At 39.9% G+C, this 16348-nt stretch overlaps 1 protein-coding gene across 4 annotated transcripts in view; it reads right to left on the bottom strand.

Annotated features, from left to right (window-relative positions):
* The window catches only part of RBMS3 (RNA binding motif single stranded interacting protein 3), a 708641-nt gene that overhangs the window by 433780 nt on the left and 258513 nt on the right, over positions 1 to 16348 (bottom strand). The window contains exon 1 of one of the 4 annotated variants that reach the window (XM_071561129.1): positions 7523 to 8196. The exons of the other annotated variants lie outside the window; for them this stretch is intronic. Coding sequence (XP_071417230.1) covers positions 7523 to 7597 — 75 coding nt within the window. The 5' untranslated portion in view covers positions 7598 to 8196. Of the gene's footprint in view, positions 1 to 7522; positions 8197 to 16348 lie in introns of those variants that run through there. 4 annotated transcript variants of the gene reach the window in all.

The following is a 16348-nucleotide window of genomic DNA, read 5'->3' as shown; positions in this document are numbered from 1 at the left end:
GATCTGTCCAAACAATTTAATCTGCATAAATATACTAAAAATGAAGCACTTAAAAATGTAAATATTTACTTTTTAATAAACTGCCATATTTGATACTGAAGCTGACTTTACAACAAATAAGTAGAGAATTTATTTCCATCACAGTTGCAAATAAGCAAGCACAAAAACAAGACAAGAATGAAAGAAAGGAACAAAGAAAGAAGAAAGAAACAAACAAAAATGTCTTTCAATCCTAAAACCAGGAAAAATAATCTCTTTCTTTCATTTGACAGTGTCAGAACTGAAGTCTTTCAGCTAATAAAAACTTCTAGGATAAGATATTAGACTTTGCTGTAAACAAAAAAAAAGAAATATGAAAGACAGCATGACTGAGGAATTCAACTCGAGTCTCCAACCTGCAGCTACAGATAGGACAAGCAACCTTTGCTTCACTTCTCTATTTTGAAACAATGCATCCTCAGAAAAGACCTACACAGAAAACTAACTTGTTACAAATTTCAAAGAAGCTACACAGTATTTTATCTTAGGAATTGTATAACTAAAAGCAAAACCAGCTCTTACATACTTATTGTGGATTAACTGCATTTAGTCTCTTACAGAAATTGTTAATCTTCATTATAGGCACTGGGCTCCATGTGAGACATCTCCTATGGCAATTAGAGTTCCACTCAGTATAAATCATATCTCAACTGTGGCAGGCAGAAAAACAGACAGAAAGACAGAGCATCTGGTTTAGGCTGCTCATTCTCAAAAACTATACATCAGAATAAATAATGTTAAATAGAAATTATAGCCATAGAAAATACAAAATGTTGTTAAGAATCAAATGAGGCATGTCCACACCCACTTGCAAAATGTAGAATTATTTTGATGGACAGTTCTTACTTCTCTCAAGACTGTATTGATTTTTTTTTTAAACCTGCATATTGTTCAGCTGTCCTGTTTTTGCCATGGTAAACAGTGTGCACTCTGTGAGCCTGATTCTGTTTTGCTGAAGACAAATGAATCTTTTTCATTGATTTTTCAAAGGAAGCAGAATAGATCCTTCTTTACTAAAACTTCTATCAATAATATAATTGTTAATTCGCTACTTAAAACATTGTCACATCATTCTGCATCAGTAAACACCATTCTCAGGCAAATATCCTGCGCGTTTAGAGTAGCGCTCTGTGTAAAAGTTTTTATTTCTAAACTTCCCTCTGTCACTCAATCTTGCCCTTATGAGTGAGAAAGCAATTGTGAAACATCACTACACAAACACAGTATAGGCTCTGAGAATATCTGAGTAAATCACTGTTCTCTGTCTCACTTCTCTACCCATCTACAGTGTTTGGTATGGAACAACTATATCATAAAAGCTCTTATTCACACATGCTTTTCATATTACACTATTTAATCGCATACAGCTGTAGCTGATGAGACTGTAACAAAACAAAATTTTAATGCAGCACTGGATGCAAGTTCTGGAGACATATTAACTATTTTCCTCTACAGAAGATTTCTAGCATTAAAAGTTTTCTTCAAGAAAAAAAAATTAATAAACCCAGACCATTTCTGTTTATTAGTTTTTTAAAATATCTGCTTCTCTTCCATGTCAGTCCAGAAAGGGGTTATTTGCAAGTGAAATCAAAGTCCCTGCCAGGAGTATAGATAGTGACAGACTTCCCCTACACACACACACAAAAAAAAAAAAAAAAAAAAAAAAGGAAAAAAAAAAAAGAAAACCCTGCTTGCAATTATATGCAAAGGGAACATTATCCAGAATACTCATAGCAAGACCTGAAATGAACTCAGATATTCTGCTTGGAATGCATCCTTTCTTATCTGTTTTTTTTCAATTCATGGAAATTTAAGGACTGACAGTCTGATGATTTTTACCGAGATACTTGAATTAAAATGCGAATATACCATCCTGTGTACTTTGAAAGCCCCTCATGCAGTAAAAATCAAACCAGTCAATTTCTGAAGCACTGTACTTTATTTTGAAAAGGCATCTTGTATCAGGCATTCTAAATTATAACTATTAACACAGAGCACTTGACACAGCAAGATCTTTGTAGTCTAATCTGGCAAATTCTTGCAACTTTCATCTTTTGTTATGGAAACAGATTATCTGTTTGCAAAATAAATATCCACAGAATACCATAATTCCTAAATGTCCAAAGGAGTAAAAATTTAAACTTTTCTTTTCCACAGTTTTGGTCTGGGGTTTTTTGTTTGGTTGTTGAGGAGGCTGGGGGGAGGGAGGGGGAATTGTTTGGTTTTGAGGGAATTTTTTTAGGGTGGGCATTGTCAGTGTTAGTTTTGGTGTTTTTCAGTTTGTTTGTTTTTAAATTTAAACAGACTTACACTGAGGCAACAAATGAATGAGGATCAGCTAAGAAAACTGATGTCATTTTCATACGCATTCTCATGTCTCTTACAACAAAAATATTTTTATCCAGGCATGTAAAAATAAATGGAAAGCAAAGGAGTTCATATATTTCTGCATTTTTCAGAAAAATATCTTTTACCTTCCTTATTGTTTAATCCAACTAGCAAATACTAGAGCTAGAAATTAATATTACTTTCAAAATTACAGCCAGGCTTAAATATTTCTAAATGGCATTTAAATTAATTCATGTTTCTTTCAGGCAGCTCCTGTAGGCATTTAAAACACACTGTGACATACTGAATCAAACAGAGGCTAAGTGCGAACAAACTTCATTCCTAGAAATGCATTTCTCGATTTGCAAGTGTTTGCCTTTACTTTGGCACGATCACATGGGCTCCAGCTAGACTTTTGAGCTCTGGCAGCCATCCAAGCTGCAGATGGTTGGAAATGCAGCCTGAAATCAGTATGTGGTTGATGAATTACTCCTTACACCTGACCCCTGCTTCACACCAGGCACCAAACACAATCTCAACACTACTACCCAGAGAAGCCCTGTCAGGCATCTCCGTATCTGGAACGCTTTCTCCAAGGCCTTCTGTAAGGCCAGATGGCCAAAAATGGGGAATGCCGTAAACTCACTAAACAGAAACGTGAGTGACAAAAGAGCATGGGATTGGTAGGTACAAGGTGAAGAGAGGCAAGAGCTTTGTGCTGATTCCAAATACATACTTTCTAAAGAAGTTGATGGAGCAAGGAAAGAGGTATGGTCATGGCACATAATTCAAAGAGGTCCCTAATTCCCTTGTACAAAAGAATGCCCTAAAAATGGCAGAAAAGGAAACAATACACTCAAATGTGTACCCATGAAATTCCTGTATCAGGTTTAAACTCCTCCAAGTACACCTGTTTGAATTTCCCAATTGTTTTTCCCTCAACTGAGGCACATATCTGTCATTTCAGAAACATGCTCATTAAGCTGCTCTTCCCTACAGGCCAGTCTGCACACAGAGACAGGGGTTTATTCAGGTAGGTGTTGGGAAATCACAGTTCTTCCTTTTGCATGTGTTCATATCATGTACATCAGACACACAGAGATGAAGAGGTACTGTGAGTACAGTAAACACTGCCTCTTGTTTTGGGATGTTTCAGCCATCTGACAGCATTACAGAGTCAACACCATGAGAGTTAACTACCAGACCCAAACCATGACTAATAAGTAGGAAATATCTGGAGAATGCATGAAAGCAAACCGCACGGAAATAGCTGCTTAACTGGCATATTTTTACCCCAAGTGCAAGCACAGCAATCATAAACCAAACAATTCCTGTCGACAGGTAACTGCGGTACCTCCTCCTTTCTACTCAAGTGATTCAGGTCTTTGTCAGTAGACTGTTTGCAAAGAAAGCTGACCCCAGCAATAGCTCTATGCATAAGCTGCAGAGGACAAAGATAAAACACATCATCTACTAAATTAAGGAGACTCTTTCAACTCTACTCAGTGAGGTTAATATTTTCATTCCCTTTTTCACATCATTACATGATATTTTATAGTGCTTATTTTTGTTTTCATCTGTGCAAAAGGGCAAAGAGGAAAGAATTTGCTTTGGCAAGCAAGGAACAAAAGAAAAAATCAGACCACAATGCAAGATTTCGCATCATTATAATTTTATATGTGACAATTTCCAACATAATCTGTAAACCACTTGTTTGAGTAGTTACGCCATCAGCAAAGATGCAACTAAGGAAATTCTCTTAACGCCTCAAAATAAAATAAAAAGTACTATAGTTTCTCATCAGATATACATGACCTGAACCACATCCATGCAATATTCTTTGCAACAAAAATAGAAGACTATGCTTCACTTACAACAGTAACCAAAAACACTTACTCTGAAATAAACTCCTAGGACAACTGGACCCTACTCTTAGGATCTGCCTAAAGAAGTTCCAACACTGTACTTTCAAACTGAAGTTGTCAGACAGTGTCACACCAAAACAAAAAAAAAAATAAGGTTAAATCTTTCCTCAAACTCGGTGCTGTGCTTAAGAGACATTAAATTCTGGGCAACTGCCTTTTAAGAATTGACACCCTTCGCCCTGCTCCCCCTTTTCTTTCTTGGATGACAGTGGCTTTTCCTAAACCTGAAATTAAAGTTTTAGCTCCAGTGGTGGCATTTGATAATGAAGGAGCAAAAGCAAGTAGAATGAGTGTGCTTCATGTTCCACAAAAGGCCACAAAACACTAAAAAGTTAAAGCAATCAGACAAACATATGGAATCCATTTTTTCTATTTATAATCCCATTACCCATATAGCTATTCATTTACACCGTTGGTGTACAACAACATGCTAGCCATGTTAGAAGACACAGACTGTAGACTGAAATCTTGCACAGTTTTGTTCTCCCTCATGAGAAGGATGTAATGTGCAGCAACGTGGTACTGCTCAAAGAAGAACCGAGACAACTTCACTAAAGTAAAGCAACAGCCACACTTCACCCAAACACGCTGGGAAACAAGAATTTCCAAACTTTGCCTGTTGAACATACTGTTACTCTGCATTTCACAAGCTGTACAGAAATGCCATAAGAAAGCCTAGAATTTCTTTCTTAATTACAAATGAATGCAACTCCCCACACACACACCCCGCTGTCCTCAGCATGCATGACTATGAGCATAAAAACACATTCCTTCTGTAGAGCTGAGTCCTACCATGCTTAGTACAAAGAGCAGTTTCTGGAAAAAAAAAAAAAGCTGAAGTTCTCAGGCTGGCTGGAATCACACAAGGGTTTATTACTATATGTTGCTCCAAGAGGCATGATAAAAGATACATCTCTCCCCCACAATATTATATGATTACCCAACTATTAGCCTTAGACATACAATGGATATAACTGCTTTAAAATGTCCCAGAAGCTGATGGCTAGCTTTAGGGTAACAAAATCCAGATGCTGCTTGTCTGCACTACTTTAAAGTCTTTCAGTCTGTAGAAGAGAAATACTTGTGCCTGTATATATATATATATATATATATATATATATATGCACGTGTATATGTGTTTATTATTTACATTTTTGTATGCGTTTAACTGTGAACCAAGAAAAATAAGAAAAAATAATGACATATAAAGCTATCACCAATTTGAAATTTTACCTGTAACAGTGCAAGTGTGCAAAGACAGATGCATATGACTGATAATTTTACATACTGGCAATAAAAATGCATTTAAACTATGTTTTAAAGCATCAGGTTAAAAAAAAGTCATGGTACAAAAAAGTTATTGCTACTATTTCAAGCTCAAATATAAGGGCAATTTTCTCAAAAAGCTTATTTCAAAATAAGTTAAAAAATGAGGAAAAAAGAAAGAGGAAAAATAAGAAGGACTTGCAAAATGTAAGCTACGTGAGTAAAAGGCTTGGAATGTCCAATATTTCTCCTCCAACACTCAAGGCTATTGTTCTTTCAAAAAAACATCATCAATTGTTTCATGTCCTTGGCTTGCCAGGTTTTGAGGAATAGCATCAGCCTGAGTCCCCCAATCCCCCAAACGGTTAAAGCTATAGGCAATATTGCAGTCAAGCTAGTGTCGGGCGGCTGCTGCAACAGCAACATTACACACTAAACGGTCACAAAGGTAAAAAGCTATTTGGATTGACCTTGAAAGGAAGGGGGAGGAGAAATGACCAAAATCACTCCAAAATACAAAATTACAAGAGGCTGAATTTTATACCAAAAAATATTCTGCACATTGCTATGAAAGAAACAGCAGAGCAAAGAAGTGAGAGGTAACCCTGCCATGAATTACAAGGTTGTAATCATACTGAGTGGTTCTGGTGTCATCACAGCTCCGACCACCCTGAATCACAGTTTTCACAATTAGTTAATTTATATAATGCAGTAGTTGGGCTATAAATGTTAACGGGAAACTAATTTTTTAAGCAAGGAAATGTAACTTATCCTTTTATGACTGCAGCGAGATCAACGTGCTTCAAACCAAAAGTCTGGAGAAGTCAGCCTCCCTTGTGCCACTTCACCACACACAGACACACACACGTCAAATGTCCCATGTGTTAAATTTGCCACAAAGGCGCAAGGTGTATATGTGTATGCAATGCCATACCCACGTTTGTGCACTCTGCCTTGGTTTTTCCCTCCTAAAGGATGTTCATTTATTTACTGAAACTGTTAATGTGTGGCTGTGAGGTCACACTTCACCTTGTGAAGTGTGCATTTTTTTCCTTTTTTCCCCCTCCAAATATAGTGTCCTAACAAGGATTGTAAACTTTCGGTTTAAGGCTTTCTTTTGTTGCTGTCCCTTGGTCACACAGGAAATCTTTTCAGAGAGCAAACTATTATACAATGGCACTATAAAAATAAAGCTTTAATTAACTAATTCATGGACAGGTAGTGCAGACTTCACTCAGCCTCTTTAGGAGAGGCAGGCCTGCTTTCCAGTCTGCTGCTGTTTTAAAAATTATTTTTAAAAAAGGAAGAAAGAAAACAGACGTGTCCGCAATGGATACGCTCTCCAAAGTAGTTACCCTCTATTTCTAGACCTTTTAAATGCAACAGAGTACAGCCGTATCATCCGCAATATTTAATGAAATATTAAAAGCAGTGTGATGCACTGAAACAAACTCCAGATTTACAGTCAGCTAGCTCTGAGCTCTCCTCCGAGCTCCACAGCATCTCCTCTTCAGCCGATTAAAAGTTTGAGTTGTCACAGACAGCTTTTCTCGTAGCAAAATGCTTTTAAGCTGCGAATAAACTGTAGAGATCACTGGAAGACCCACCAAAAGTGTTTCATGTTTGATGCTGTCCAGAACAATCGTTATCCTATGCCATAATAAACACACTACCTGCCCGCTGTTACGATAGCGTTAACCGCACTGTTCTCCCCAAACAATAAAAGGAATTAGCCGACGCCAGCAGCCCTTGGGGAAAACAAAAATAAAGAAAGAAATGAAGGGGAAAGCAGACTGTAACCTTCCTGCCTCTCTCACGCCCGCTTTCTGCCTACCAGCTCAGCTCTCTGTGACACCGAACCCGAGGAAGGGACAGGAAAATCACCGAAGAGCAGAGGCGAGCCGGCAATTTGCGCGGCTCCGCTCTCCATCCCCCGCCAATCGCCCGGCCCCGCCGGTGCCTACCTTGGTTTGGAGATAGTGGGGGTAGTAGTAGGTGTACTGGGGGTACATTGGCTGCTGGTCCAGGCGTTTGCCCATGTAGCTGGAGTCCTTCTGGCTGGTGCGGGGAACTCGTTGGCAGGGTGTAGTGCCCCAGGGCCTTTCTTCCTCTCACGCCGCTATTCCTGACAGCGCGGGCGACGGAGGAGGCTGCCGAGACTTCCTAGCCGTCTACCGCGCGCTACTTCCAGCGCAGCCAAAACCGAGCACGCACGAACATATATGTATGTCTGCGTGAAGGGGGTGTGTGCGGGTAGGTGGAAGCCCCGTGCCCGGGTGCCCGCGGCGGAGCAGCCCGCGTCCCCCACTGGCAGCAGCGTGCCTCCGGCGGTGCCCGCTGCCCGGCTCGGGAGGGAAACGTCCTGCGAGAAGAGCCGGGAACACAGTGCAACTCCAAACCTCCGCAGAGCCGCTCGCTCTCCTCGTCCTCTCCTCGGCTCGCCCCGCTCTCGAGCCCTCCCCTCTCCTCTCGCTTCTCCACCCACCCCCGTTCCAACCAAATAAAAAAAAATTAAAAAAAGAAAAAAAGAAAAAAGAAAGAAAAATAAAGGGGAAAAAAAAGAAAAGAAAAAAAAAAAGGGGGGGAGGGAAAAGCCTTCCCCAGCCTAGTTGCCGCTGCCTCCCTAACGGAGTGACATGGTGCTTAGGGCTCGTCCTGTCTTTCATTCAAACCCCCTCCGCGCCGCGCCGCCGGTGGGCGGGACCTCGGCGCGCCGCTCCCCCGGGAGGTCGGCACAGGCCGCCCGCGCCCCCGCCCCGCCCGCGGGAGCCACGGGCTGCGGCCGCGGGACATCCTAACGCCGCCGGGCGGGGGAGAGCAGCCCCACAGCCCCGGGTTGTGCGCCTTTTCCCCATTGTTATTATTTATTTTTCTATTTTACGGCGGGTTTTTTTGTTTTGTTTTCTAATAAACGGTCGGGGGAAGGTCATGGTGCCAGGATGCCGAGAAGGGAAGTCGTCGTCCTCCCCCTACAGAAAACTACTCAATACCGTCATCCAGCACTTCGCTGAGAGGCGACCCCGGGCCAGACATATTAAATACATACTTTGTTAGACCGCTTATATAAGACTTGGTTTATTTAAAGTTGGAACAAAATGGAGGAAGAGGGTAAAGAGGAAACTCGCCCGGCCTGATGTGCGGGTGTCTTCACGCAGACGTGTGAAAATACCACGGTGCCACAAAAGTTACCACGGCTGCATTTGCCCCCAAAAGGGCCGCGCTACCACGCCCACGGCAGCTGCCGCAGCCGCCCCAGCCCAGGTGAGGGCCAGGTGTGGTCCCCGCCCCCGGCCGGGAGCCCACACCTGCCACAGATCCCAGACGTGCAGGACCTGTGTCAGCACTGCCATCCCAAAAATTTCCTCCAAAAGACTCGAAGGAAGAGTCTGTCTTGCAACAGGACTATAAATCATATGGGGAAAAGTGCGTGAATAACAAAATGCTTCCTCTTGCACACAAAAATCTGAGCATTTCTCCTTTTCTAAAATAACTTGCTTCTTTAACATGTCATCAGATTCTTGGGCCTTTCTACAGTGGATTTGCCTATTTATAATTTTTGGGGAGAAAAAATATGGGGCAGCAGTTTCTTTTTGTTTTTATTTAAATCATCCATAGTATTGCAGCAGGATTGTCAGCTGCTGTATTATCAACCAAATTGCTTCAAAAAAAAAAAAAGAATTATAGAAAGGATTTCTTTAAAGGGACAGTTCTCAAGGCTGATGGAGCTAAAATTAGACTTGCCAGCTGTGTTTTGGTTTGTGGGCACGTGCTTGCACATGACAGGAACATGGAAATATCACGCTTTACTCTGGCAGTTTGCTGTTCTCATAAGCAGAGGGTTTTGTTAAGGGTTCCTATAACTCCCCCATAGCCAGTTACTTCATAAGCAAAAGAAAGCAGCTGAAGGAAATGGGCAGTGCGGGAAGCCATACACATGCTCAAATTACTGCCTATACACTGCTTTCATCACTAGGCATTAATGATCATTAGTAACTAGGTACCAGTCCTGTACCATACAGTGAGAATGCTGTGCCATGTGTGCACAGATATTTGCCCCCTGTTGCAAGAGAAAAACTTTTGCAAAATAAGTGCTTTGCTCCCAAAGCACTGTACGGGCATTAACCAGGTTCTTGCACATCACTCTCACATGGATGAGCTCTGTGGAGCACTACCGTTGCCCCATCTTTCAAACCTGCTGAAACAGAAAAAAAGTCTGGTTGGGTAAACTATTGAGTATTTTCATTGCCTAGCTGGTCTGGACCATATGGCTTCTCTTCTGAAGGTCCCTCTTTTTCATTCATCTTCTCTTCTGAGAAGTGAATTAAGAAAAAAGATAGGAATGGGAGGAGAAGCCTGGAATCCCCACCTCCCAGCCCTACCATTTATATCACTGCTCAGCTTTAAATATGCTGCCGCTCACCATAGTGCATGCTACTCCAGTTATACTCTTGCCTACGCTTTCTTCTTCCCCCCTCCACTTGCACTTTCCCTGAGGGTGAAATAGACTGTTTGAGGGTTGGTATCTGCGGAAGTGAATAGTGATTACTTGACCATACACAATACTTTGTGCTGAGACAACCTTCAGATTGTTCTTTCAACTGGCAGAATTAAGTTGTTGTGCTTCTCTCCTCACCTTCTCAATTTTCCCTCAGGACATTAACGCAGTTTTTCTTGCTAAGCAGTTTGCTTGTAGAAGTGGATGTAACCAATTTGAGAGAAGAAAGAACCTATGTGTACAGGATGAAATAAAAGATAATACTAAGGAAGTAGAAAACTGCACATTCTGACCAGGAAGGGCCATTTTGGCGATATCCTCTGGCTACTGGGAGTATTTCAAATGATGCCCTAATATTTCAACCCAAGATTTCCACACACTACCCCATGAGATGCACTGGCCAGTAGCTCCAGTGGATCTCACAACTAAGAAAAGGCCGGGAGCTACAGGAGAAGACTGACTATTCTCTGAGTGGGTAACAGCTCTACCTTTCTCCTGCTCTCATTAAAAATCTTAAATATGCAGATGGTTTATATTTCCCTTTTCACCTGTAATCCAGACCAGGTGCTCAGCAGCCTTTGCTGTTTTCTCTGAGTGCTCAGCATCTTGCATGATTGAGTCTTCAGAGATGCAAGATAGAGTGGAGGCAGCAAAAATAGGAATTCAATATAGAAGAGTGGGGGGCCAGGGGGAGAAGACAGGAGGTAATATAGTCTAGCAAAAATGCAAATGAACAGCCACAAAAGTAGATTTAGATAGCATACAGCCTCTGAACAAATGATAGTGCTGGAAAATGGAAAATTTCCATTTGCAAAATACAGACATCAAAAAGATCATCTGTGACTCGGAAGCACACTGTTTAAATAGAATCCCCTTCATTTTCTGGCCTGTGCATTTGAATAACTGAATCCACTTGCAAACTGAAATAGCAGTTTGCCTACTGAGTGTTAAGTATAAATGTTCCTCAAAAGAAAAGACAAGCTGTTCGATCCCAGTGAGCAACAGTGAGCAAACTTCACAACCTTTTTTCCTTCCTATGGGAGGCTTGTTATCAAGCCCCAGGTCGGAGCCATGCCCCAGTGCACTTGCAAAGGCACTGCCACCACTGGTGTCACTGACCTGAGGGAGAGTCAGGTGAGCAATAATGGTTTCTTCAATGGGAAGTATAAAAATTAAATAAAATAAACAGGAACACATAATTTGTAAACCAGACAGACAAGTTCATTTGAAGGCAGGCACCAAAGGATATTAACTCAGCACAACCAAGACTGTGGATAAGAAAATTGGAGTTAACTGACAGGGAAAACAAAAAACAAAACAAAAACAAAAAATGAAAAACAAAACCAACAAAAAAAAAGAAAATCCTTCTTGTGGCAGCATGAAGTACAGAAATTACATGTGTTTGGATGTATTTTTACCTTTCATAAAATGCAGATTTCTTCATTCACAAAATGTGAGTTGAAAGAAAAAAGCAGACAACTAGCAGAAAAGTGTAATCCAGGGGCCAACATATAATTCTACTCACACTGTTTGGGGTTTTTTTGTTTTGTTTTTAATAAGCTTTTTACCTATGCTGTTAAAATGTTCTGAAGTTATAGAATCAGGTAGCAATTCAAACATTTTCTAGCTCCTTGCTCTTGAAAAGCAACAATCTGTATTCTAAAAGCTTTAACTTCTGCTGAAATTATGTCAAAACTGTGTAAAGCAGGACGAAGGAAACACAGATACCACCACGTAAAGCAATATAATAGCTTAAAGAAAAACAAACAACTATTATGTTTGGCTTACATTTTTTACACCGTCTCCCTATTTTTGTTCTCTCTATTTACTCATTAAAGCTATTTCAAAGGAGACCATAGTGATGCTTGGCAGCTTGTTTACAATAGGTTACAAGAAGAGTACTGATTTTGTTTCTAGATCTGTCAACTCCTTCAGTTCAACTACCTTAAAACTATATTGATGAACACAGAATTTTACTATTTAATAGTTCATTTACCACACTGTTTTACATAAGGGTAGCTAACTGAATTTCTAAGAAATGACATATCCCACTGCAACCATCAGTAAAACATGTGATAACTATGGAGGAGATGGGAGAAAAAACAGAGAGAGGAACAAAGTACTCAGTTTAACAATGACAGCATTAAGTGTCTGGGACTGATGCAATATCTCTTAGTTGTAGGATGCCACCATTTTCAGATGCCTACCTCCCACAACAGACCAAACACCACTGAAGGTGGCTTTCCCCACACATGCTCACCTCCCCTGCCTGCATGAAAAACAGCCAGGTTTGCTCTCCAACCTTCAGCAGTAACCATCACAACACCACAAAGTCTAGAATTAGGCAGAGCTGAAAGAGCAAATATATACAATTTCAGCATAAAGCTGAAAGAGTAAATATACACAATTTGGGACAACAGCAAAGGCTTTCAGCTATCATTAAATTTCATTATTTTTCACTTTATTTTCTTCCATTTTAATTCTCTGGCTCAGGTATTTCCATTAGTCTACTTTTATATAAAAACCCAATCCTAAAGGAAATCTTCAGACTTCAGCAGAGTGAAAAATTTTATGGAAAAAAGTGAACAAAAGTGAACATTCAAATTCTTTGTGTTTTGCATCTGATATAATCCCTCCCATACAGACGCAAATGAAACTAGGAGCCGTGTACAGACAGACTGAAATTATACATTTATGTCCCCTTTCTGCAGATGCTAATGGATACAACTTAAGTAAATAATATTATCTTAGTTTTTTGTCTACTTTTGCATCTCAGAACACTTTGCAAGGGTTAATCAGCCTTGTGAATTGGAAAAAGACTAAGTCACATGACCAATGTATGGCAATGCCCCAGTTGTCACAATGAACGGTGGGTTCCTCTCATTTCATAAACCCACATTGCATGGTAAAAACCAAAGCAAATATGACCAATGTGGGGAAAGATGGGTACTTCCTTTCAGTTCTGGAGGAAATTCATGGGGAGAGAAAGCAGTGCAATGGCAGGGAGATGCAAAGTGAAGAAACAGGAGAGAAACACAGGACAGCTGTGCCATATCACAGGATCACATGTCAATAGTTGAGGGCTTTCAGAAAATACCAAGATTGTGCACAGGTTAGTAAATGTGCCTTTCATGGTGGTATTTTCTATAGCAACTCCACATCACAACTTAGGAAATATTGCATCTGGTCTTGAGTCTAAACTCTTAGGATAGAAAGGGCAAACAAACCCCCAAACAGTAAGAGGACTAGCCAAGGCCATTTCTCATATTAACTTAATACTACCAGCATTAGATGTGGTATGATTCAGAAAGAGAAAATTCTTCATCTCCCACCTTGCCCCCTCCAAAGTCCTGCTTACTAGTCACTTTCTCCACCCCTCTGTTTACTTAAAATCAGATTGTAATCAGGGAACATGAGATTTTTTTTCTTAAGGAAGTTTATTTCTGAAGGTAATGGGCAGACGTAAATATGCTGCATGTTTACTGAGGTTCATATACACATATGAACACAGGCAATTAATTGTCACTGAGAGAGTTCTATCAAACATAGAAAATCCTAGCTTTTTAGGGCATGTTTAACTACATCTTCACCCATCATGTACTGAATTACTTAGTGAGATATTAATTTTGTGCTCCAGCTGAGGGTAATCACAGAACAAACTGGCATTATACAAGTTACTCTATGAAATTACAGTGAGGGTAAGCTTAAGAACAAAGGCCAGCAGGAGTCGAGCCTCTCAACTTGAAAGGAATTATCTTTTCCTCTAATTGAAGTGAGGGCTGTTTTGTTTTGCTTTTTCTTTCCTTCCTCTTGCTAAATTTCCAACAACACTCCTTGGCAGAAGGTCTCCTTCCAACAGGGCTTTCATGCTTAAAGCCCAAGAGCAGGGGCTCATCTGCCTGGGAAAGTTTACTAATGTAATTGCATCAGCATCCTCAACAGCTACAGTTACACCCACGTAATGCCTCATGTGGGCATTCTTACCCAGGAGTGATTACACTGGGAAATGCCCCTATTTACACAAACGCAGAAAGACTAGACTTCTGGGCCCAGTTTTCCTACTGGTACTACCTCTGACCTATGTCATAACCTTGGACAAACCACTTCTGCTCTCTCCCTTCTCTCTCTGTCTCCCAACCCTTGACTGGAATTCTTTATGGTGAGAACAATCTCTCTGTTTCTTCAGTACCACAGGGGAACCTCAATTTTGGTATGGCACCAAAACATCAGAAATCTGTAGTAATGTGTGTAAACAGCTTCTTCCACCATCCAGACGGCCGCTATTAGTGAGTTCACAGGCTGCGGCTTTTTTTTTTTGCATGGGAAAAAGTTAACAATAGGAAAGAGTGGAGGGTCATCTCAGGCAACATTCCATCACTATCAAATATAATACATTCTTGCTTTTTCTATACTACATCCTCCCCAGCATGCCAAGACACATTTCTTCTTGTCTCTTTCATATCTGGCAGGCTTATTTGCCCACAAAATAACAATTTATCTAATGCTGGCTGTAAATAAATCCTGAAGAAGCCTTTACGAATAATTTCTATTTCATCTCCTAAGAGACCCCCTTCTAAAATGCATTACAATTATGGCAGTACCCTAGCAATTTAGTCCAAAACTTCATTCAAAAGTGTTTGTAAACATAATTTTCCTTACAACTACTGCAAATGTTATGGTTGTCATGAAATCTCAAAACACGACCCTTGTTTTTTCAGTTTAGTTCAAATTTGATTTTTTTATTTTATTTTTTCCATAAAAATTCTACCTTGACCTAGCTGCAATAAAATTTCCCTACTTGATCCCCCTTAAAAAGGAAAAAATCAAAGTCTAAAAAAAGATGTTGAACATGTTTTCAAAAATATCATAAGCAAAATTCTTTTTTTTCTCTACCCATATAAAAAAATATTATTTAGGAATTACAAAAATGAAATATCACTATTTAGATTAGTCTCTAGGGAATGTGTTCATCAGTTGTTTGCTTTTAGTTGAAATTCATGACTGGGAAAAGCAATCTACACTTTAGCTTGCTCCAGTAAGCTCCACCATAATTCAGAATCTATTCAGTCTGAAGAATTTTATAAATATAGAAAGATCACAGGTTATGAGAATCTGTAATCTTCAGCTATAACAAAATGCTATTCTTCTCCTCACCTAAACACAACTGGCAACTCAAGTGGAAAGAACATAAAAACATGCACTAGGATCTCTAGTGCCTTATCAGCATGTAAAGCATTACAAGAAAGATTGTGTCCACTAGATATGGAATCAAAAGATTGTGTGTAATGATTCCCAAGAGGGAGGAATTTCTGGCTCTCAAATTCTGTCTTATCCAGATAGGGAGAAAATGCACAGCAAATGGAGAAGTACAGTACCAGGAGCTGGATAAAAAGTTCCACGTGCAGGTAAGCTGCAGACTTGAACCAATTCTCTGGATTTCAAATCAGTTCACTCTTTTATAGCAATGATGGCATTTTTTTGTAATGGACAGCTTCCATTTACCACAGAAGCAGTGCAACCTGCCGTGCAAAATCAAACCTTATGTCACACTAGATTACTGTCCATCCTAACCAAAGAAAATGTATTGAACTGAATATATTTGGTTCAAGAACTTTGTATTTTGTGAGCTGCAATATAACTCATTGTCCATTAAACAGTACCAAGCCCATTCTGAACACAGCACACTGTAGAGAAATGTTTAACCTCCTAATCCTGTACTTGTCCACTTGACAGAACAAAAGGAAGGGTGATAACTGACATCCAACAAAAATAGAGTTAGGACTGACACTTTCCTGTACCAGAGAAATTCTTTGGCTAAGAGATCATTTATTTCCTGCAAACAGAAAAATGTTAATTATAGTTCAAATCTCCCCTCTTTTTTGCCTCTATAATTTTTTTTCCTTTTCCTTCCTCCCCTCCTTTGTGCATCTTCTCTTCAGTCTTGTTCATCAAATATCTTTTGCCTTCAAAAAAATCTCATCAAATCTCTACATTTTCCTTCATCTAAAAGTCATCTGGCTTGAGAATAATTTTTCTGCCTTCTTTTATGTATTCCAGCTGGAGTTTTTAATAAAGCACAAGGACTCAAGGCTACTGTATTTTTATTAGGAGATGGTGGAAACTTTATAATGATTTCTATTCACATTCACCAAATACTCTTCCCTATTGTTCTACCCTATTCACCTCTCCCAACACCCTATTCCCAAATCGTTTTTATTCCACAATTCTTCATACATTTTGTCTTCTCTTCATTCCTGTCCCCACCTAAGCCCTTGTCCAGAAGTACTTTCTTTTT

The sequence above is a fragment of the Pithys albifrons genome, chromosome 7, assembly GCF_047495875.1.
Source record: "Pithys albifrons albifrons isolate INPA30051 chromosome 7, PitAlb_v1, whole genome shotgun sequence".
Classification (NCBI taxonomy): domain Eukaryota; kingdom Metazoa; phylum Chordata; class Aves; order Passeriformes; family Thamnophilidae; genus Pithys; species Pithys albifrons.
This window is presented reverse-complemented; position numbering and strand designations above follow the sequence as displayed.